Source organism: Condylostylus longicornis, unplaced genomic scaffold, assembly GCF_029603195.1.
Source record: "Condylostylus longicornis isolate FDR11 unplaced genomic scaffold, ASM2960319v2 ptg000040l, whole genome shotgun sequence".
NCBI lineage: Eukaryota > Metazoa > Arthropoda > Insecta > Diptera > Dolichopodidae > Condylostylus > Condylostylus longicornis.
Genome location: NW_026578009.1, coordinates 6,473,827 through 6,500,137, shown reverse-complemented (window position 1 = coordinate 6,500,137; position 26,311 = coordinate 6,473,827). Strand labels below are relative to the sequence as shown.

At 23.2% G+C, this 26,311-nt stretch overlaps 1 protein-coding gene across 1 annotated transcript in view; it reads left to right on the top strand.

Moving 5' to 3' along the window:
* The first annotated feature begins 808 nt into the window (after nucleotides 1-808).
* Nucleotides 809-26,311, top strand: part of LOC129609681 (serine/threonine-protein phosphatase 4 regulatory subunit 1-like) — a 61,026-nt gene continuing 35,523 nt past the window's right edge. Inside the window, exons 1-2 of the mRNA XM_055521775.1 lie at nucleotides 809-825; nucleotides 22,805-22,917. Coding sequence (XP_055377750.1) covers nucleotides 22,899-22,917 — 19 coding nt within the window. The 5' untranslated portion in view covers nucleotides 809-825; nucleotides 22,805-22,898. The remainder of the gene's footprint in view (nucleotides 826-22,804; nucleotides 22,918-26,311) is intronic.

The following is a 26,311-nucleotide window of genomic DNA, read 5'->3' as shown; positions in this document are numbered from 1 at the left end:
TCGAAAATTGGGCTAGTTTTAGACAATCGGGTAAAAATTTGATTGGGTAGGAATATGAAATTATTGTATTGATGTAAGTTTTAATTTTCCCAATTTGAAAAAAAAAGTTATTTTTTGTTTTAATATTGTCATTTTGTGCACCTAACTTAAAGTATTTCTTCTATTAATTTAAGATTTCTTCAGTTTTTATAATAAAAGCATTAAGAACAGAAAAGTTATACTCATATTTCATTGATGAATTAGGTCTAGTTATAAAAAATTCCAGTGTTTAAATCTTCCTTTGAGTAATCTTATATTTTTTGCTTTTGAAAAATTTGCTTTCCACCAAATATTTAAATTGGAGTCATGACGAATGCCAAAATTATGTTTAGGTTCCTAATATTGTTATAATTTTTAAAATTTGTCCGTTAAAATTGTCTTATTGGAGAATATTTTTTCATAATAAAATGATTTTAAAAATAAATATGTAAACATATGTATGTTTAATATAAGTATATTTTATGGAATATTTTCGAAAAGTATATATTTTTTTATTACAATATTTAATTTTAATTTTTCTTGTTATATTCCGTTAAAAATGTACTAAAACTATATTTAATTAAGTCTAACTAAATTTTCATTGATCGCCATTTTGTTATTACTAACACATACACAAAATACATAAGTGACACCAAAAAAAGCTTTCAATGAACTTTTAATGAGACAAAAAAAATTTATGTATATTTCTAATTTAAAAATTTTAAAGAAAAAATAAAAAATTATTAATTTATTTTTTATTTTCAGGTAAGGAATATTTTATTTTAACATTTTTATTAATAGAAATATGTGAGTATAATTTATTAATCCAATCCAAAAAAAAAAAACGAAATCAAAGTGTTTATGTATTTGTGATTTATTTTCTGTTTTTGATATGAGTCAAATTTTCCACCATTTTGTTAAAGATCTTCTATAACATAAAATGAGCAATTATTAGAAACATAAAATAAACTATTGAGTAGAAAAAACCCAAACTTAAGTCCTTAGTAAAATAAATAAAAAAATATTTTCGAAATTAAATATTTAGATATTATGCAAGGATTATCAGTGTTACCATTCCACCGCGTTAGAATCCAAAATCCAAAATTAAACAAGGTTATCGTAATGAATTTCTTTCGAAGACCAACTATAAATTGCTTTTAAATAGCCGCATTTGAATTATCTAATTACGAAAATTGTTAAACTGTACTAAAAAATCATCAAAATATCAATTAAACATTTGATTTGACAGCACTAATGCAGTTCCATTTTGTTTACGTACCAGTATCAGGTTTTAGAAACATATGAAATATTAGAAACGAACACAATTTGCAAGTTATATTTATGAATACGGAAAAAGACAGAATAATGCAGCAATCTATCATTTTGTTCACTCTGATAACTTTGCTTCAAAAATGTTGCATACTTCTTGACGCAAGAGCTCTATCGCTAACTTTTGATTATTACCATTTTATACTGACTGAATTTCTCAGAATTTAGTAGTTTACCATTAGACTTTTCTCTTTTAAAAACTTTTGAAAAAACATGTCAAATAGGGAACTACTAAAAGCACTGGTTCAGTTTGAGAAGAAAAGTTTTTTAATTTGTCTCATTTAACTTATTCATATGGTTCCATCATCTAACTGTTCTGCAGTTGTGTGAAGAAATTTTCTTTGTTTATTTGATTTTTATAGGAAATTTAACAAAAATGAACAAATATACGTTATTATTATTTCTTTGTTATTAGGTAAATTTTGAGGTTATAGCTTACTGGCACTTTTTTGCAGTTAATTGAAAGGATTTAATTTACAAAGTATTTAGTACATAATCAAATTCGATTAAGCAGAATCATTCAGAATATTAAGAAGCTATAAAGTTTGTGACAGTTTGCCTTAAATGAGTACTAAATTTGAAACTCCAGAAATCCAGAATAACACAATTTAGGAGAGTACCTCATTACTTTTGAAATAAATATTTAACACTAATAGCATAAGAACAGACTTAAAAAAAACATAACACAACATTTAGTGAGGAGCGGTGACGACAGACTCATATAAAGTAAATAATTGTCCTTATGGAGGTACAACATGAACTATCATTATGAGCTGAAAATTTTTGAAATAAAATCCCAAAAGGGTGTGTACGTATACTGCTATAATAACTATAATTATACTGGTTCATTCTCATCGCATTCTAGCAATCCGCAACTCTATGTTGGTCTTTCGTTCTAAACAAAATAAGTAATTTCTGGGTTGAATTTAAAAGAGAAATTTCAATTTTTTTTATTATTTATAATATATCTTTAAAGAAACTTAAAAAATAGCCGAAAATTGAGATAAGCTGCAGTGAAACATTAATAAAATTACTGATGATGAATAATTTCCAAAATATTTCATTACATTTTAATCAAAATATCAATAATTTATTTTAAAATTCGTTTTTAACCGCTACTAGTTTTATAAATCATAACTATGCAAAGCTCTTGTAATTTGGTTAAGTCTTTAAACATGATTGAATTCAAATTTACGATAGACTTTATTTGCATTATAAACGTTAGGTTGTAGAATTCGAAAAGAGTCAATACGATTTTCAAGAATTTTAAAATAAGTACAAATTAATTTTCTAAGAAGATTAATAATTTTGTATGCTTCCGGTATTGTCAAATTGATCATCGACCAACAGATCAATTGTTTTTATTGATAAGAACAATATTTGCAGGTGCAACAATTTTGATTATCGTCAATCGATATTGATATAATGTAGAAACAAGAAAGAAAGAGGCTCATGAATTGAAGAATCGTCACTAAAACTCGGATTCGTAAGATTCCAAATTATTTTTAAAGTATTTTATTTTAATTTTGAAAACTAATTTTATGTGAGTGTGTACATACATCGATTGCTGCATTTTAACTTCTGTTCAATTGTTTGACCATCTGTAGCCATGGTAGAAAAACCAAAAAATTCGAATTAAATATAACGCAAGCCACATAATGCCGGTATAGACACCCACATGAACTACAAATATCGCAGAATTGTAGCTATGTATGTTACATTATGAAAAAAGTTTACTTTGACGTGTGGAATTATAGCTAAAGAACTTTAAATTTAGAATTAAACAATTTTGGCCTTTGTAGCAATTAACCACGCTTAAAACATGAAAAATTAGCAAATTCGTTAGCATTCGAGCTCTTACAAAAAATGTCAAAGAGTCAACACTTAAAAAAGTGTTGCCTATATTCACAGAAATAAATTTTTCATAACAAAATGAAATATGCTATTCGTTGTTGTACATATGTATGTACATCTATTTCATTCCCCTAATATCCCTAATAAAACTTAAAAATATTCTCGTACTTAAAATTAATTTTAGTTTTTGTATCTTAATGTGCTAGAACAAGACTTCTCGTTAAATTTCTTTTTTGTACCTTAAAATTATTCACAAACAGCCAATCCAAAGTAGGTAAACACAAATATTCCGATATTTTTATGAAATTTTCCATGAACTTTAAAATATTTTTGAGTGTGATTTTTAAAATTATACACATACGAACTATGTAAAGAACAGATACAACCAGGTTTTTCTTATTCATATTTGAACACATATAAAAATATCGGTAAAAATAAAGAGAAATTAGTACACATAGAAAAAGCTCTTAAAAAATTAATTTGAGAAAAATAAGAAAAAAAAAAAATAAGAAAAAGATAACCCCTAGCTACAAAAAAAAAAAGTTCTTCATGTGGTGGTCGTTTATTTTTTTTTTTCTTTCTTTCTTTTTTGCATTGTCTACCACGCTAATTCGTAAATTAAACTTAATATTTTTGTCATCTACAGTGGTTCACATAATTTGAAGTATGTAATCGTTAAAATTATATTAAAATTGAAATTGAAGGAAACAAACAATTTATGCGCTTCTTATTATTTTTATTTGTGATTTGGGGTTTTGCAATTGAAATAAAAAAAATATTATATTATGTAGGTGTCATTTTGAAATTTGACACTTTGATCTAATATGTCAACACTCATAATATGCCAATTGCACTATAAAATTATTTGATAGACCCAAAGTCAGGTTCAATGTAATTTTACTATTATTACTTTAATTATATTATTTAATTTTAAATTTAATAAATTTATTATTACAAATTAAAATGTGTAATTTTAAGATTTATGACAAAAATATTAAAACCTCAAATCAAAAGTCAAAAAAAAAAAAAAATTTATCAGAAAAAAATTCTGAAAAATTTTAATATTTTCTGAAATTTTTAATTTTATTTCTAGTGTGAGCCACTGTACGTATTTTAAATAACTTGGTAACTACAAGTGATTTTTTCTTTTATTAATAATTTTCTTACACTATTTAAAAAAAAAAAATAATTTTTTTTGTTTCACATTTTACATTTATAGTTTATCCACAAAGAATTAAAAGCTTTCACACGACGCGTTATTACTCACACAAATAACAATATTCACTATACTTCGCGCTTGCCCCCATCCTTAATATTAAATGAAATATGTGTACAAGAAACACAAAGAAAATAAAAAAATCTTACATTTGTGTATTGCTCTGCTCGTGAAAGAATCTTTCTTCTTTGTACTTTTTCGGCAAATTGTAGGCATTATGTGTTTGCGAATTTTTAATAGGTGTTGGTAAGAAATTTCACAGTAGTACGTACGAGTTTATTGTCTAATTTTAATTTTTTTTTTTTTTAAATCCATTGTCTAAATACTTCCAACTTAAAATATTCATTCAAATTTAATAAAAACAAACAAAATACATGTGTACATATTTTTTTAAAATTTATTTTATTAATAATGAAAGAATTTTGACATTTATATAAGTAATAATCAAAAACCCTTGATTGAAAATTATATTTTTTATGTTAGTTTATTTTTATGTAAGAGGTATAAACGTATGTATGTGTGCATGTACAAAAATTCATAATTTTTTGTAGAAGGCAAAGGAAGGAAGTGAAAACTCATAATTTGTTTAAGGTTTTTTTTTTTCTTTTTCTTTTCTTTCTGACATTTAATTGATTCCCAAAGTGTTAAATATGAACATACATACATAATATATTTATGAAATACACAACGTGTAAAGATCATATCGATCACGCGTATGTATGTTCACACAAACATTTGAATGTGTCTATACTTTTTTAGACAAAATATCCCAAAATTTTTCACAGCAGGAATGACAAAAATATCAACCGCTTCTAAAGTAGCAAATATTTTGTATCATGAATTATGTATGTCCTAAAAAATTATAACACTTTTAATTTAAATTCATTTAATAAATGATAAAGATGACGTTTCGTTACCGACATTACTTTAGCTTAAACACTAATCTAACTGTGCAAATTTATGTAAAAATAATAATCAAAAAATTTAAAAATGTAGTATTCGAGTAGCGTAAATAACAAAAAGAGACCATATTTGCACGGTTTTCTCATAGCACATAAAGAGAATATTTAAAGTTTCGCAAACACTGTTTCATTTTTAGATTAAAATGAAACAAAAGAAACGATGAACAGACGTCCTTGATTTTTTTCAATATGAGTTTAGAGGTCAGTGAACCGGAGGGAAAAAAATATTTATTTTTTTTCCTTTTTTTGTTTTTCATTAGTACAAACTATTAAAATCTCTCGGTACATGAGGTTAAAAAGACGCTTTTTTATTTTATTTTTTGAGGTTATTTTTTTTTTTTGCTTTTTTGTTGCTTCTTTTTTTTTTTCTTTGTTTGTATCTCACTTTTTATATTCATTAATATAAAAAGTTCTATTTAACTTTGTTTGATAAAAACATGGCAACAACCATATTTGTGTGAACAAGCAGAAAAAAAGCAAAACAATAATAATAACGAAAAGGGCAAGAACTTTTATAGCACGTTTATAGAAGACTTGTAGAAATTTGCGCTCTGCTAAAATGGCGCCATTTTTTTTCAAATTCTCCTGTTATGAAAAAGAAAACAATGTTTATTAATCTCCAAATCTTTATTAAATAGACTTTTAACTCCTAAAATAATGATGTGATTTCAAGAAGATCAAAAAAAAAATTCAATATTTGTACAAAAAAAGAAACCTTCTTGTAATACGATCAGAAATTTAATTAAAATTTCGAAAAACTCATAGTTTTACTCATACTCGTATATGTATAAGTAAATGCTTGACTCCTTGGAAGTGAAAATTGGAACTTTACAAAATTCAAGAAATTTTTTGTAATTTAAATTAATTCCTAGCTATGATAATATTAAGGAGCTGTTAGACTTCTACAAACAATCAAATTATTTCATTTTTACAAAGTAAATACACGCATAATATGAAATTTTAATAACCGAGCGCTTCCATAAAATCAATTGATGCAATATTCCTTATTTTTCGTTTTGTTTTTGCAACAACTCGGTTTTTTATTAGTATCGTTTTACGATTTTTCGGTTGATTCTTGCAGTACTTTACCAAAGTTCACAAATGGATTGTGTTTTTGATGGATAATCCTTTAGATTTAGCTCAATATATTTATCCTATAATTCTACGTTTAGGACAATATAAAATTTTATTAAATATCATACATTTATAACAATTATAAATTTTATATTTTTTGTATGTTTTGTATGTTGATTTCTCTTACTTGTGATGTTCTCATTCCATTCTCGTTTCTTTATAAACAAGTTGTGTCACTTTTGTGCCAAGTGATCGCCGATTACATTTTCCTTTTGATCAGTTTTAGCTAAAGGACCCAAAACAAATTTGGTATTTTTAAATTAATAATTGAAAAATGTGTTTGTAAATTTTTTTCCCTAAACTTGAATTGAAAGTGTATATAAAAGTAAATTTACTTTTTAATGTCCAGAATCCCACACAAAAATGACCACATTACACCTAAAAATTAATATTTAAAATGATAAGACACAAAAGATATTGTTATCAAATGTTATCTCTAAATTTTGGGGATAGTCTGTAACAACAATGATATTTGTACTCGTATATGCACACATCAAAATTTATATCTGGTTTTCAAAATTTTATTGAATCAATCCAAAATGTTAAAATAGGTGTAACCATAAAATTAATTAAAAATTAAATCATTTTTAAAAAAAGAAAAATGAAGTTTGATAAGCAATTATATGGCAAATATAAAATATTTCAGGGTACTTCAGAACCGCAACTATAAAATTGATTGAAAGCCATTATAACGTTAAAAATGCATATAATATTTCCATGGAGTTCCAAATCCCTACTTTATGAGCCCCGCAAGGAGATAACTTTTATTGTACTTGTCATTTGACAGTTCACAGTATTTGTGTACTAGCTTATTAATATACAAAATAATTTTGAAGTTTTTTTCATTTGGTCATATTTTTGTCGCACATCACACGTTTTTGTATTGCAATATAATTACTTTACTATATTAATTTAATAATTTTCGTTTTTTACAAAGAGCTTGTAATTTATTTGACTATCATAGGTAAAATAACTGCGTAGCAAAAATATTTATTATGAATATGGGTATTAAAAATGACATACATACATATGTAAATATCTGTCTCGTACTCAAAATGTCTGTATTTCAAACTTATATGCGGTACTTAAATGGTTAGATTTGTGGAGTTTCTACTAAATTTCTGTATTTTGATATGTTGTGCTTTTATTATATTGGTTTTGTAGTTTAACTGTAAAAAAATTTAATTTTTAACCGTTTCCTGTTATTTGATTGTTTTTTTGACGTCTCATAGAAATATGATTTCCTTAATTTTTTCTCGCCCTCAATTTAATCAATTATCTTTACATTATGTGGGTAACATGTTAAAGCTAATGTGTTTATTAAGGCCAATGCTGCAACTTTGAATAAAAAAATTATCCTTATTGTCATTTAATTATATTTTTTTTTCATTTATTTATATACATTTTTTTCTAATTTCAAATTAGTCTTTAATTTTCTTTCTTGGTTTTACTAATTAAATGAATTTTGATATGGAAAACAAAACGTCTTTTGGATTAAGTCTTTGAATTTCTTAAAAATTAGAAGATCAAAGTAGACTACGATTCAAAGACTTATAACATTGTTAATGAAATTTTCTTCTGCAACAAAAGTAAAACACATTATTTCTTTCTCTAAGTAAGAGTTAAATTTTTTTCTAAGACATTCTTTTCTAAATAAATATATTTATAAATAAATAGCTACCTAAAGGGTAAAAATTAAAAATTTTTTAAGATGCAATTATAAATTATATAGTGTACATTCATTATTTGTAAATGTACTTATGCATATCTCTATAATCATATATAAGTATATATAAATTTATGAATGTATATTAACGTAAAAATAATAATGAATCACATGAATACCATGTGTTTTTTATATTAATCATTTCGTGTAATTTAAAGCGCCACCTCACTTATTTTATACAATATAATCAAATAGGTAATTTTTACATTTACGAACGTAGGAACATATGTATGTATGTATATTTTTCTATGCTTGTAGATATGTACATATGTAAGTAATTCATTTCGTCCCCATTTTACATATAATTCTAATACAAACATATGTACATACGTACTTACCTTTGTACAATCATCTACCATACATAGTGGATTCTTACTATGTAAGAATTTTGGTAGATTTTTTATTGATTCAATAGAACTTGCATTAGTAATAAAATAAATGCAGGTATCTAAATTGGCATTGTATATTTATGGATATGTATATATGCATATGTGCATTACATATGTGTGCACAATATTATGTTGTATGTATGTGGGTATATTATGTTTTTCATAAAGATTTACTTTCAAGTTTTTATTTGCCTAATTTTCATTATTTTTATGCAACCCTTATTATTGACATTTCAGACTACATATGTGCGTAATTTGTATATAAATGTATGTACATACAATGTGTAAAAATGTATAAATAAGTATGGATTTATTTATATCCATGCAATATAATATGTACATATATATTTGTATTATGATTTATTTTATTTCTCGACATTGCTATATACAACAGAAAAAAAAATTGTGTAAACATGTGTAAAGCTTCGCGATTTAATACTATGTCGCCATGCGATATACTTGCCATGAATGTGTTTATGTTTGTATATTGTATAAAATATAAGCTAAAAATCATCAACCACCAAAAAAATATCACTGTGTTTGTGAAACTTATTTTAACCAAAAATTTTGTTTTATATTTTTCCACTACATTTTTAAGACGAAAGCAAGTTTAGGCAAAAAAACATTATGAGAACAAACTGCGAATACTTAGAATTAATAATGAATTTGTAAAAGAAAAATAAAAAAAATTACAGTATGTATAAGAGAATATGTGATCGCTTTAATATTCATATCCGTTGTTAATATGTATGTATATAAATATGTATACATGGTATGTGTATAACATAATAATAATACAAGTTAATTTTTTCTTTTCATATTTTATTTATTGAAAAATTCTTCAAAAGAAATTATACTTCATTTTCATAAATTATTTATTTATTATTGTTTTATTATTATTTTCGTTCTGACTTCGCTTCGTCTTCACAAATCCAATAACGACATACATATACATATATATATTTACATACTTATAAATGTTTAATACATAATAGGCGACAATATCGACGATGATGACCGGCAAATTTCCGACCGATAGCTTATTATTGAATTGTTTATACACACTTAAGTTAAATAAATATACAATATGTGTTTTGTATATGCATAATAGTTTTTCTATTTTTTTCTAATAAAATATTGTGGTGTTAAATGTAATAAATTAGAAATCCGTTATAAGCAATTTGTTAAAGTGTGTAAAATAATATTATTGTCCATTTAAAACAGGAAACACAGGTACAATATTTTTTATAACCTAATAAACTAAGTGTAATAATCTTCAAGAATTATTTTGTAAATTCATTGTCTTTTGTAATAAATATTGTTTATACATAAATAAAGTTTGTAATAAATATTGTTAATACATATTGTTAATACACATTTAAAACTTACATTTGTATATTATTCCGTCAGGTGACAATATGCCTACATCCGTGCATGCTTATGTACAAACATACATATGTATGTATGTATGTACAACGAAGATGTTGACTAAAACTTTTTATAAAATTAAGGGTTTTTATCTACATATGTATGTACATTCTTACATATGCAGTTATATGATGTCTGTATGTACATAGGCATTAATATTTCTTCATTTAAAAAACCTCGTTGTTTTAAAAAAGATTTTTTAATAGCGAAAGCTTATTTTATTTCTTAAGTTACTTAAAACTTCAGAATTTTTTGTTGACACTCTCATTTATACGGTTCTCACTTCTATTATATTATGTACATATGTACATATGTATGTATATTCCAGAATAATAAATTTTTAAGTCATGAATGTGCAATATGTATGTACATATGTATGTATGTACAATGCATACATATTTTTTTATGATAATTTCATGATGAATGAATAGCATGTTGCAATTTTTAATTCATAAATTGAATTAATTTTAGTTCTTACTTATTTACTTACATAGATGCCAACAATATACGTACACATTTGAACATATCATTCGTGATAGACATACCTGAATAATACTACTTATTTTTTTATTAACCTGCTACTTATTAAACAAAATCAGGTATTTTGAGAAGAATTAAAATAAAACCCCGAAAAATATAGGAATTGCTGTGGGAAATTTCTCAGGTACCGTTTTAAATGTGCTTATATTTTCTGCGCCAAAAGGGACTGTTCTCAAAGCCTGCAATTATTGTTATATCGTGGTAAATATACGCTTATATATATATATGTATATAATATATACCTATATGCATATTTACATTATGAATGACAAATCTCACACTTACTTACTGTTTATTGTACTTTTTCACAAATTATCTATTAATAAATTGACATTTACTTTTATTATCGATATCATTTTAAATGTTATATTAAAAATACATGTAATAAATATTGATGTATGTATATATTTTTAAAAATACCTACTTATACTTGTTAGGAAAAAAAAAAGCATAAGTAAATACAAAATTGACCGGAAACGGAATTAAAAAATGGAAAAGTAAAACAAATTTTTTTGTTTTTTGCTGCTTTTTTTTGTTAATTTAAAATATAAAACTTAAATTGTAAATTCACAATTTTTTACATTTTATATACTGAATACGATATAATTATGTATATCACATATTGTTAACGTACCTACAGATTTTGACATTAATATTTTACGCTTTTTACTTTGAAGTTAAATGTAGATTACGTATCTGTGTTAGTATTTTGCATAAAAAAAAATTTCAAAAAAAATTATATTTTATCTATATTCTCTATACCATTGTCACTAGAAAATGAAATTTTAAAGTTTAACATACATGCATAATGTTGTTTGTAGGTAATATGTATATCCGTTTCCCATCGGTTATTTCTCAAAGTTGACAATTTTTGTATTTTGTCAAAAATATATTTTATGTGTAAAATGAAATGTGCCTCTAGCTTAAAGTAAAAAAAAACGTCAAGAGCGGTATATGGTTAATGATGTACATTGTACATACATTTTTGATTATAATGTCGTAAATGGGACCAAATAGGAGAATCTCTCAATTATCTCTTATTTTTTAAATTTTATGTTCAAAATGAGAGATAACTGTGATTTTGCTGTTAAAAAACATTTTCCTTCTGCCATTAATTTCTTTATATTTTTTTTTCTTTAAAATTTAAAATTAAAAAAGTAAAATTTGAATCTTAGAAAAATAAAACTTTTCTCACTAAAACACACGCATACGTATATAATATGTTTGTGTATGTTTACGCATTTTTTAAATTTTTTTATTTTAAATTTGAATATTCAAAATTTAAATTTTTTTTTGTCCCGCGTTCTCTGAACGTCATAACCCCTATTTCAGTAATTTAAAAAGGAGCTCTCATAATTGATCAATATGAAATATCTTTTAGATTAATAATCTTAAATGAAAAGTAAATTTAACGATTTGTACTAAATAAGAAGGTTTTCTTCATAAAACCAAAACGTATTTTGTAAAAAGAACTGCAGTATCCTACGCCAAGCTTATTTACTTACATATACATACATATTGCCTTAGAATAAGTAGCATTGATTAAAAGTAGAATGTTTTGTAACATTATAATTTTATTATAATTTTTATTAAAAAGTAACACAGCCACATGTACGCATTTTTATTATCTACTTTAAATATATTTTTTTAAACACAAATTTAAAAATTTGTATACATTATATGTATGCATACTTATGCACATACCCATATACATATTTTTTTTCCTGTGAAATGTGTGTATATCATGATTATAATATGATAAGTCGTGACTCATGTCTTTGCAACGATATTCCGGTTCGGACAATGGAAGTAAACTCTGTTCTTAATGTATATAATATTAAAAGCAATTTGAGATAATGCTTTCTTATTTTGCTTACCGATCAATCTAAATAAAAATTAATTTTTAGTGCCGTTGCTCTAGCAGTGTTGCTCTTCTTATAATGATATAAATATATTTTATTTGCATATATGTATACATTTTACTCTCATTTCATGAGTAAAATGTGCTCGTAATAAAATAACTGTTTTATTCTAAAATTTTTACTTTTTAAATATCTCATAAATTTTTGAATTTTTAAAGTACAATACATATGTACGTATGCATGTGTTTCTATAAATTAGTTATTCCCAAATCGTCATTAAAAATGTACAGTATTAAAATTGAGCATTGTGATGGTGTGTGTGTATGAAAAATGTGATGAATGTGTTTTTGTCTCACACTTGTAGTGGATATATACATATGCATAATCAATAATATATAAAACGGCATAGAAATAGAATACTAGAATCTCTGAATAAAGAAAAAAAAAAAAAGCAAAATTTGTATAATATAACAGAAATTCCATTTCAAAAAAGACGAGACGATAATTTTTTAAGATAGTGTGTGTAAATACCGAACTGGATTGCCTTCGTGTCTTTAATTTTTTTTATTATTATTGTGATTTCTTTTTTTTTTCGGTTGAATTTGTTCACTATATTAATTGAATCAGTATGATTTTGTGCGTTCTTGCTGTCGGTATAAATAAAAATCGATGATCCGATATTTGGAGTTGTTTTTTTTTTTTTTTTCTTTTTTTTTTTTTTTTTGTGTGAAATAAATTTATATTAGGCAGCAGCGTTTTAAAATAGTACAATGATTTTTCGTTGTGGAATAAAAATAAATAAGTACATTTGAATAAAAACTATAAATAATAAAAATATACAAAGAAAAAATGGAAATTTTAAAAAAAGATTATTCACTGACGGCGGCTAGATATTTTTTTACTGCGGCTATAAATTTCATAATGCCTACTGGCTGAAGGAAAAGCTTGCATGGAAAAAATGAAAAAAAAAAAATGTGCAGAGTTTAAATACCTATATGTGGATATGTACGAATGTATAAATGGACAATATATTGTTTTGTATTGTTCTTATTACTTTTCTTCTCTATTTCTTGAAGAAAAAAATAAAATTTTCGTAAAATACGGTATTAAAAGAAAAAAAATAATAATAAAAATATATGAATGAAATTGCGCGTAGAAAAGTACTTTTTTTTTACTTTTTTTTTTTAGTTTTTTGTGTTCCAATATTTGTCTGACGTTAAATAATTGTGTGTATGTACCATATATAAATTTATATATACAAAGGAAAAAAAGTAAAACATAAATTGAAAAAATAAATAAAAATGTACATATGTAAAAATGTATGTACATATAAAAAAAATAATTGTCGGCGCCCTTTGCGAAAAAACAAAAAAAAATGAATAAATTTGAAAAAGAAAAATAACAGCAAAAATAAATAAATAAATAAAAATTTGGGAAAGAAATTGTCATGTAGTGTCAAAAAAAAGTGCTGAAATAAATTAAATTTTAAAATTTAAAATAAAAAAGTTATTCGTGTATTTTTGTTTTTGTACCGCAATGGAAAAAAATAATCAGAATTCTTATTATATTGCTCTTATAAAATTAAAATTGTACAAGGAATACAAGAAATAATTATAAAATGGATTCCATAATGAAAATTTCTAAATGCGAATTAATAAAATTAAATTTCAAATATTCTATATGTATGTATATAAATTATATGTATGTATGCATGTATAGCTGCCGTACAATATTATATTTTAAACTAAAAAAAAAAAGATATTGAAAGCATCCAGGAAATTTTTAAATGAATACTCAAATGTACCACTTATACTCTTTCATATATACCAAAAAAAAAAAAAAACAAATTTATACAGTTATATGAATATGTACACATGTGCACATGTACATGGATGAAGGTATGTGTGTACACATAAAAATAATTTTCAAATAAGAGAAAGAAATCCAAAAAAAAAAATACAAAATAAAAAATGGTGCGTATTTAAATATTTTCAATAAAAAAGAAATAATAAATTTAATAAAATTTATTTGTATAAAAAATAAAATGCAAAAGTGTAATTATAAATAATTTTGACCAAAAATTTTAAAAACAAAATTTTACTACACTTCTAAATTTTACTATTTTATTTATTATACTTATATGTCTGTATGTATATCTATATTCATATTAGCATTTTGTGAAGTGCAAAATATGTGTGTGAATATTGTAAACCAGCCTGCTAATTTAATTTGTATACAATTTTTAATTTTGTTCCCAAAATCAAATATTTAAAAAACTTTTAAGCCACATTTGTGAAAGGTTTATGTCTTAGCTTAAAAAAAAAATTATGTGTATATATAGCTGCTGAGATTTTTTAATAGCAACCTACAACTAGTCTCCATCTGATTTATTTGTTTAAACACAATACAATAAATATTTTATAAATATGCTTATGACGTAAATATGACAAAAATATTGTTATGGATATAATATTAAATATTTATGGAAAGTTTCAAAATATAATTTTTATATTAATAATATAAATAAAATATTTTATGTTATGAAGGTATAAAGTTTGTATTTACTAATATTATACTTGTTCTCTTGGACATTCAATAATTTTGTTTGATATTTTTTAAATTTGAATTTGTGTTTTTTTTTTTATTATATGTATATAATTTTAACAAACAAAAATAATAATATGGAGCCGCCTTAAATTAAAATGAAATTATTAAAAAATAATTTAAAATCAATAATATAAAAATATACAAGCGAACTTTGTATTCTTGTATAAGAAACAAAATTTCAAATGTTTGATTTGTGACTTTTTTGGTTTTGCAAAATATTTTTACAAAAATTATATACACTATATACATATGTGTGTACTTCTTATTCTTATAAAAATTCAAAAAATCTAAATTATAATATTTTCGTTTTTAAAAGTAAAACAAATATGTACCTACATTTTAATATACATAATATTAATATATATTTTATATTAAATATACGGAAATAATACATACATAAGTACCTACTAAAAAAAAAATCTTATATTTCAAATATGTATGAGTGCATGGATAGTTTTTTTTTAATTAAATTTCTAACAAATTTTCATTTATAACTACAAAATATATGTATAACAATATCCACAGTTAATATACATATATGGATATTATGGATAACCTTTTTGCTTCTATGCCATGTATATATATTATAATTTATATAAAATTGTGTGTATGAATTTGAAAAAAAAATCGATTTATGGATGTGTAGGTAGAAAAATTCGTTAAAAAAATGAGAAAGTGTGTGTGAATTCCATTTTTTTTTTTAATAATAAATTAGTATTTTCAACCCTCTTCTAATATACGAAATATTTTTGAATAAATACATTTTTATGTATATATATATACATATATATGAATATACTATGTACATATTTATGCAAATTTAACAGATTACTCTCTCTCTATCTACCTGATCTTCTTCAAAAAAATTTTTTTTTAAATGAAATATGTACATATGTATGTATATTAATATGAAATTAAAATATATATGAATTTAAATATACTATTAATACGAATAAATTAAATTAAACAACTGTACTCTCACAGATATTATTTTCAACACAAAATTATAGTGTGACCAAATTGTGAATATTATAAAATTTTTTAAAATGCCTATTCTCTGAACCTGTTACGACATTTACAAAGAATTATCAACAAGATTTTTATCTTATTGAAAAATTTAATTTTTCTAAGTTATGGAAATTTAAAAATCAATTGAAGTCGGGTTTTTTTTTTTTAAATAATTACATTTACATAATATGAAGGTAGACAAATTAAAGACAATAATAAGTAATAAGTAACGTAGACAAATTAAAAATGACATCAACTAGTTTCTAAATTGACCGCAACTCCTAATTTATAATTACGTTTTTCAAATTTAAGTTTTTTACCAATTTGTTTGATTACCAGACTGATGTAGAATAACAAAAGTTTTTTTACTAATATTTTTACAAAATAATTTCATAAAAAATTTTGACATTTATCAAAAATGAGGTTGTTTAAATTTGTTTTTATTTCTCTCCATAAAAATTTTATGTATTTGTTTGTATAATTGCTGTCACTATGTTATTGAAACAATATTTAATTTTTAAAACTCTCATAAACTTTAATTCAAATTTTCTCAATTTAAAATTAAATGTTTTAAGTATTATCGAGCGGTAATCCACTTGATAGAAAACGGAAAAGTATTCAGAAAACCGAAACCTACCTATCTATTCAAAAAAACAAAAAGTCGAAACTTTAAAAGTTTATAATATTATTTTTTTTTATACAGTAGAGTTACAATAAAAAAAGAATATCCAAATATATTTATACATGGATATTATATTAGAATACTAATTCTTTGCAGATATGCCTGCCATGCCATGCCTTTTGTATATACATAGTATGGACATATATGTATGTATATATATGTACATTCGTATATCTTTCATTCTTATAAAAAAAATATTTCATTTATTTCCTTTTTTTTTTATAACATTTTTCTTTTTGTACTCATTAATATTCTATATACATATGTGTGTTTGCATATTTAATATAGGTGTATATAGTTATACATGCATAGTTAAATGTATGAATATAGATATATGTTAACAGAAGATATATCTTTATGCATATATCACAACTACTTCCATACGTAATTATATACACATAATATACATATAAATATATATGGATATTAAATATATATAATAATATGTACATAATAATATATGTTTATATATGTACAATAATATTACAAACATAAAAAGAAAAAAATTTTATACCATAGTACAGTTACTACCAATCTTATGCTGTTCTGTTTAATTTTTTAACTTCTATTTGGGTGTGAAGGAAACATTTTTCGACGTCGGGTTGTTTACACGGCCCGCCATTTTGTTACATACACATTTTTTTTTTGCTTTTTTTTTTGTTTGATATAGAAATAAATAATGCTCTTTTTTATAATTTTTTTTTGTTTTGGAAATCTTAATCTGAAAATAAAGAAAAAATAATTATGTTAGTATAAATAGATACAATATAATATATACATACGTATGTATGTGACTATATATGAATTAAATTAGGGTGTATAGGTAGATATTTGGATAAAACTGAATAAAAGAACAAATTCTTATGATTATATATTTGTGATTTGACATATGTCAAATAAATGTTATTTTCTTGTGATGCAAAATAAAATTTAAAAAATATCGATTTCTATTTTGAAATGCTGAATATTAAAAAAAAATAGGTACATAATGACTTGTAAGAATTACGAGTTTTTTGTTAATTTGAATTTAAAATACTTAAAATACTTTTCAAAGCGAAACCTTACTCAAATTAGCATTTAAAATTGAAAACTATACAATATTATTAAGTTTAATAATTTTTGGACCAGAACATTTGTGTGTATGCTATTTTTATATCCATTAGACTTAATAAATTCAGATCTTTTGCTTTCTATAAAATCTAAATTTTAATATTTAATTGGGGGGTTTTTTTTTAATTTTTCTATGTTTGATATAAGATATGTGAGTTCCAAATAATTAACAATTTATTAAAGTATGTGATTTTGAATTTATTCATTTTGGCGGGATGCGGCACTTTTTAAAATGACAAATGTTATTGGTTTCCTTTATATGATTATCAGTATAACATAGGTCTATACAAACAAATAATATGAAAAAAAATTAAATCTTTATTGTTGGTTAAAATTAAAACTCACATGTTTGTTTGATGCGTTATTATGTTGTGAAAGATGTCGCTTAATGCCGATACCTTTTTTTAAATAATGCTTAAAAAACATTTTCTTAACACGTTTATTAATTATTATTTATAAAATCAAATAAGAATAGTAAAAGTGGAAGTAAAATATGAAAAACAAAAACGGAGAAAAAATATTAAGAAAAAGAAAATGATGAATCAAAACCAAGCCATTTCAGAACGCAATTCCAAGAATTCCATTTAAATGAACATGTATTTGTGTGGGTAGCGCTAGATATATGTATATAAATAATAAATACTTATATATTGTTAATTTCATTTAGTAATGTACTACATATTATATGAGTATACATATTTATAAGTTGTATTATAAAATAACTATATTTTATATTTAGCCAGTTGTATTTTTTCAAAAAAAAAAAAAAAAAAAATAAACGTAACACTGATGAGAACGTTAAAAGAAATGGCGCGACGGATTGAAAAAGTAGTATTTTTTTTTTTTGTCTTTTCTTTAGTTTTTTTCCAACAAAATGTGAAAATTTTCTGCATCACATTTATGTTGTATATTCTCAATTTATTAGCCGCAAGGTCCGTAAGAGTTAGTTCTTTCTCACAGTTAATTATTTTATATTTCTAGTGTTAAAGTATTGAAATTTGTTTTATAATTCAAAATTTATTAAATTCTCATAACAGACTTCAAATGAAATTAACATTTTTTGCAATTACCTACCAATCCATATCACAAATTCAAAATTATTTCCCTATTAAAATATGTCTAAATACATGTAATTTCTTTTTTACTCTTTTTGTCTCCTCTTCGAATGTCATTACTCGGAATTCAGATTATTTAAGAGAAAATATAAAAAATATTTGTTTGCGTTGAAAAAAATGAGAGAGTTTTTCCAAAAACCAACAAAAAAAAAATAAAACGATAATTTTTGTTTTATCAGTAGGAAACCTTTTATAAATTTTAGATGTGTGTTGGTATAATTATTTAATTTATTTTTCTGTTGTATTTGTAACCTTGTGATGTTCTTTCATTATCTCTGGCTTTTTTTTTAGCGTTTTATGAAAGAGTATCCGTTAAAAAATATAAACAGCGTAATGTTATCATTTTGAAGTAAAAGAAAGAAATAGAGAAGTAGTAAAATTTTTTAGTAGTAATTTTTTTTGTTTTGTAAGAACTTTTTTTTCATTTAATTCTTTTATTCTATTTTATGTAGAATATTTTCAAAACTTAATTTCTAAATATATTTATTAAGTTTAACAAAAGTTTAAAATTTAAAAACAAAAAAAGGAACGGAAGTACTTCCATACGAAGAAGCGGATGTTACATTTTTTTAATATGCCCGTACATATCTTCATATATATGTAATACTTAGAGTTATATAAAAACGTTTCTTGAGTTTTAAGAAAGCTATCCTTGCTGTTAGATCATATGTGTTTGATAATTCGTTGTGCGATAGAAAAATTAATTTTACACCATGTTTGCATTTCACTGTGAGAAAAATTCATAAACATCACTGTGCGTCAGATATTAAAAAAAATATAAGTTTGGACATTGATTTCATTTTGATATACATATGTGGTAAATATTATAGCCTTTACTTTGGAGATAAAACTCTAATATTAAAGAATTTGCTCTCAATGTCCAAATTTGAAAAAAGGTTAAAAGAATTGTGCATGAATTGAAATCTTAATCATCCATATATATTTAATGCATACATTTTTTAAAATGTGTGGATATCCGATTCGTATACGTATACAATTTATATGCACACTTTCGTATTAAATACAACCTTGCACATACATATATATATACACGCACACCTTATAATAACAATTATTTAAAGGGAATGTATTGGAATGGAATTCCTATACAAAAAAAAAAAAATAATTTCTCATACGAGAAAATGTTGAAAGACAGGGAAGTTTTTTTTTTTAACTTCGATCATTGCCCTTGTTACTACCACTAATTCATTTAGTAGAATAAAAAATATAATTGAGAATATACAATGAAATATATACTATGTATGTATATAAATATATAAAAATGTATAATACCAGTATATATCTATAAAAGCAAGTTGAAGTATAACATCAATACTATTTCAAGTTATGTGGTATAGAAAAGGCAAAAGACTTCTGTAATATATAGATTTTTTTTTTTTGTTTAATCATATTATTAGAAAAATGTTCAAATAGATATTTATGTACGGATTTTGAATGTGTGCGTTAAATTAATTCGTACATATAAAATCGCGACGTAAAAAAAAATTAAGTTCTGGACGCAGAGAGAGCAGAAGTGTAAGGGGTTATTTACATGCTGTTGTTTGCTTAATAAGAAGTTGGTTATAAAGTAACAAAAATTTTAATGAATTATAGAAAGCTACAAAGAAAAAAATTTAAAATTTTAAGTATTGAATATTTATTTTTTATAATAAATATTACAAGTAACAAATAAAAATTTAGTTTTTCCTTTTAAAATTAAAACATTGGCATAACAAAAGTGGAAACTGAGAAATCTAAATAGAAAACCGGGCCATGCGGAAGATCACTTGCATATGTATTTAATTGGTAAAATTATCAAAAATGTTTTAGAAGAACATTTTCAAAAATCCTTTATTTATCTTTAATAAGAAATTAAAATAAGAGATATGTACATACATATGTAATTCGGGAATATTTGAATAAATTCTTATTTCAAATTACGAACGGAAATTGGAACATAGTGGATTTCTAAATTTCATAAATATTTTATTTGATTATATTTTAAAATTCAATGGAGTTGGTGAATTAAAATACAGAATGTAAAGATAATCTTCATTCGTTACATTATTAATTTATTAATTTTTAATATTGTAAATAATATAGGCTTAAAAACATGTTCAGGATTACAATATTACACAAACATGCATACTAGCATATTACTAGTAGTAAACACGTTTAGGTCATAAGTCATAACATAATTCTGACAAATTAGTGGACAAATTAGTTACTTATTGTTTGTTTTTCATTCTTTTATGACATTTTTATAATCTTTTCTTTTCTTATTGTGTCAGTCGTAAAACCGTACGATAGCTTAAAATTCGCGGTAAACATTTTTTTCTTTTCTTTTTTGGTTTTAATCAAAACAAATCAATAAAACGACAAACATAGTTACCACGGTTGCCAGAAGTGGTGATTTAACGATTTTTGTTATTAGTTTTTGTAATTAAATAATTTTTTTCATTTTACTAAATGAGAAAAAAATTATCTAATTGTAGATGTAATGGTTTAGATATTTTTTTCTCTTGTGTAAAAATTATTTTAAAATTTCCATCACTGCATTATGTGAGACCTTCTTCTAGTTAAAACTTTCTAAGTTACATTTAGATATGTAGCTCATTTAGCATTTTTAAGGAGACCTTTTCGATTTTTCAAATTCTTATGTTTTTGGTTCCTATAGAAGTTTAGACATTGTTCTTATCATTTTTATATTGTAAAATATTTTCTCAATTCTCTTTATTCTATAAAAATTAATATTTTGTAAAATACTCAAATTTAGAATTTTTTATTTTGATTAATAATGTCGAATATTCAGATATAACACATTGTTTCACTAATAAATAATCTTTAACTATTTTTGGATAAATTTATATATTTTTCTTTAAAATGTAAGGGACCTACTCATTTACAAATTTTGTTTATTATTTCTTTACTTTTAATACTGTTTTAATTTCAATTACATTGACCTGTCTGCTTTTTCACCTACAAAATATTTGTATTTTGTTTTTCAATTTATTTTATATCAAAATGAAGAATGAATTTGCAAGTGATACATAAAAAGCAAAGCTTATTTAGTTAATTAGCCTTTTTTTAAATGAGAGGTGCAAAGTAAAATGAAAAATAAAGACACATTTTTATGTAAACATAACCATTGCATTATTAATTAAAAATCATAGTGAAATGAACAAAGAGTAGAAATGTGAATTCAATTGAGAGAAATAGTTTAAAGAGAGAGGGTAAAAATTTAAAATTGTAATTATGTATAATAAAGAGAAAAAAGAATGTTAAAACACTATGCCCTAATTGTAAGAGAGTTTTTTTTATAACTTTGAGGTTATAAGAGAAGTTTATACCTTAAGGGAGATGTGATATAAAAATACATAATTTTTATATATGTACATATTGTATAGAATATTACCGTTATTTCAGTCAAAAATTTTTTCATAAAATTACATTGATTGTTGATTTATTTGTATTTAATATTCTTTTAGCAATTTCCCATCTAGCCATTTTATAATTTAATAATTTTATAATTTAAATAAATTAGGCAATAGAAAAACAAAAATGTTGATCCAATCTTTATTTATCTAGTTAGTATTTTGATAAATTGAAAAATTTTCCGACAACATTTAGGTTTAACTACTTATTTATGATACATGCATGTAAAGATACTTCGCAATTATACCGCAATAACAAAAACTTTCAATAATAACAAAATTTTAATGCCTTAATTTTGCATACATATATAGTTTTATATTATTTCGAAAATATATTTATCAATGGTAATTAACAAAAGTTTTTTTTTTTTTAATATTATTTATTTATAGACAACAATTCGGAAGCATAATATGTGAAATATTGAAAAAGCAACCGTTAGAGGATATTCTGACTCAAATTCATGAAATCATTGCGGCAATATTAATGGTTTCAGAAGATAAGGGTGAGTACTATTCAAATATATAAATAATTATTTTTTTTAAATATTTTACTGTAAAATGATACTCTACCAAATTCGAAAAAATTGAAAATATTATAAATATTTGCGAGCCAAGTTATTTAGATAACTACTACAAATATTTTTCTTTTTCTGAGCGTATATTTAAAGGTGTTTGTCAAATCTAATTTTCTTAATTAAAAAAAATTTATTTTCTTAATTCTTTAATTTATTTATGGGGCGATTTATTTCAAATCTAGTTCCCCATATGCAACATATCTTAAGTATATATTAAGATATGTTGCATATGGGGGGGGGAAGATATCTTATACAATATTGAACATTTTATTGATTTGAGTTTCAGAGTAACATTTTAGATTTCATAGAAAAGTTAAAAATGAAGATATTCAAGTCTCAAAAATTTGTTGATCCACAATTTGTTTCTTAAAAACAAAAGAATATTTGACTGAACCAAAATGAAATATTTTTAAATTTAAATCTAAACAAGAGTTAATTTTATAAAAGAAAGGCAATTTAAAGAACAATAAATAATTGTTAGAATCGCCCTATCAGCATTTTGTGGAAAAACAATATAATAATACCAAAGTTTAGGACATTTTGGATTTTAAATTGCCACGCATTTTAAATATTTTTTTAATTAATAATAAGTTTATAGCAATATTCAACTTGGAATAATTGTATTCATATCTTGTAGTTAAGTACATATACTATCTTGACCCCAAAAATAGCGACAAATTTTAAACTTCGTTCCTGTATGAGATTGAATTTGGATACAATTTTTTTTTTAAATAAAATTACTTATTTTTATGAAATAAATAATTTGCATTCTATTTTAAATTAAATTTTCTTAAATATTAATATAGGAAAAAAATTTGAATGAAAATTTTGCATAACAATACACAGTACGTATATGCATATATAAAAAAAAATTTTTTTAAATTCGCTTTCTTTCAAATGAAAGAGAAAATTCATTAGAAAAATTGAAAATTGTTATAAATAATTTCCATTGAGAATAAAAATAAATTTGCAAAAATTTGCGTAAATATGCGACAAATCTACTTACCAACATACATATTTAAATAGTACATACATAAATTCGAGAAATTCAATTTTATAAATAGAAAAATAAAATTAGTCATTTTACATTTAAGAGAAAAAGAAGAAAATTGTATAGAAAATTATAAATTTGAAAAATATAGACATATATAATATGTACGTAAAATTGTAACATCCAAATCATATGGTAACATGAGTATAATATTATGTATTATTTGCGTATATATGTATAAATTGTATATAATATATCTGACATCTAAGTTCTAGTTTTCCTTAAAATTGCAATTGTAATAAATTTCTAATGAAATTTAAATTATACGTTTTGTATGCCCGAATTTAAGTTTATGGACACCTTAAATATGTACATAAGTACCCACATTGTGAAGGTACATAAATTTAAAAAATATAAAAAATTCGAATTGAATTTTAAATGATTGTGTATACCTAATATTCATGCAAATATACATATACGTAATATAGAATATTGTTACACAGTTCATATTGTAAAAATACACTTATATAAGCACATATTTGTATAAGTACATTCGTATATTTGATCTACATGTATGCACATATGTGTGTACTGTATTTGCAATTATTTTTAGAAATTTTCTTTATTTTTTTGACCGATGCCAATTTAAAAGAAATTTTTATACACACATTATTTTTTTTCTTCATTTCTTATTATTTTGTCTGACTGTAGACATCCAGACGGACACAAAATAAAATTAGTAATAAAAAATAAAAGAAAATATTAGAAGAATAAAAAATCCCAATAAAAATTGAAAATTTTTCATATAACATTTGTATATATGTACGTACATACCATCTTCATACATACACAAATTGTGTGTATCTGCTCATATTAAAACACAAAATAATATTCACAAGTAAATTTTGCTTGAGGGACACAAAAATTAATAATAGGTGTGTAAGAAATTAGAAAATTATACTTACAAATAAAATAGCAAAAATAATTTTTAAATTAAGAAAAAAAAGTAAAAATTTTAAATAAATTTTTTTTCATATATGTATTTTGTTTTTATGTAAGTGCCCGAGAGTATTTTTAGAATAAAAACTTCCGGTCATAAAGAGACAAAAATCATTCCAAAGCAAATTTAGAATTAATTCATTTGAAATCCCTGGCCGCTTTCACGGGTAAAACTTATCCTTAACAAAAATTTTCCTTAGGTCTTAAGTAAATTTAAAAAAAAAATGCTCGTACAATATTTTGATATTTAAATAACCATTATCAAAAATCCATTAATGTAAAATCCATTAGTTTCGCAGGCTTAAATTTTTAATAAGTTCGTACGTTTTCACTTATTGACAGAGAGTATAGTTATAATAGTATACGATCAATTTCCCCCAATTTTATTGTATTTTGCAAATGTAATTTTTTTTTTAATAAAATCGAAGATATTTTGCAAAGATAATTGTTTTGCCAAATTTAGCTTGTACGTAAAATCCTGAGTCGTACTAAGCAATTCATTCCAGAATCAAATTTAAAAATAATTTTATTGTTTTGTAAGAACTGAAAAATTCTCTAATTGGAAATATCGAAAATTGTAATTTTACTTCAAACAGGCAGTGCTGAAAATAAATTTCGCTAATTTCCAGTATTTCTTTAATTTTTTAATTTTACTTTTTTTTATTTCTTATTTTATTTTATTTATTAATTTTATTTGCTAAATTTTTATGCGAATAAAATTTTCTATCTTTTATGTGAGACCCTTGTCATAGTTTTGTCGTTCTTTTTTTTTTTTATATATTTTTTTCATTTCTAATAAGAATGGCGCCAATAGTTGATATAGGTACATGATAATGTGCGGGTATAGATATGAATACAATGTGAAAATTTATTTATATATGCATCCTTCTCTGGTGTACATGTTGGCCAAAAAACCAGTGATACAAAAAATAAATTAAATTTTATTTTATTTTTTTTTTTATTGAAAGATAAATAACATTTAATGTGTACATAGATGTATGTATAAATACGTATGCAAAAATATGTGTGTATAATAACTAGAATAAATAGAATTGCATGTTCATTACAAGTACAAGTTAGGGTGCGCTTTATATCCACTCTGTTCCATTTTTATCACAGAGTGAAACTACAATTGATATCCTTAAATACATAAAGTTTTTCAATAATTTTGTTTTATCGGTGAAAAATTTGATAAAATTGTAATTTGTAAGACCAGGAAAGCGAGGACTTTTGTAAAATGTCTAATTTTAGAAATGAAGAATGTGAAAAATTTCGACGGGCATATAAACAGATCCGACTGCATTAATTTCTTGAAAACAAATTACATGTATA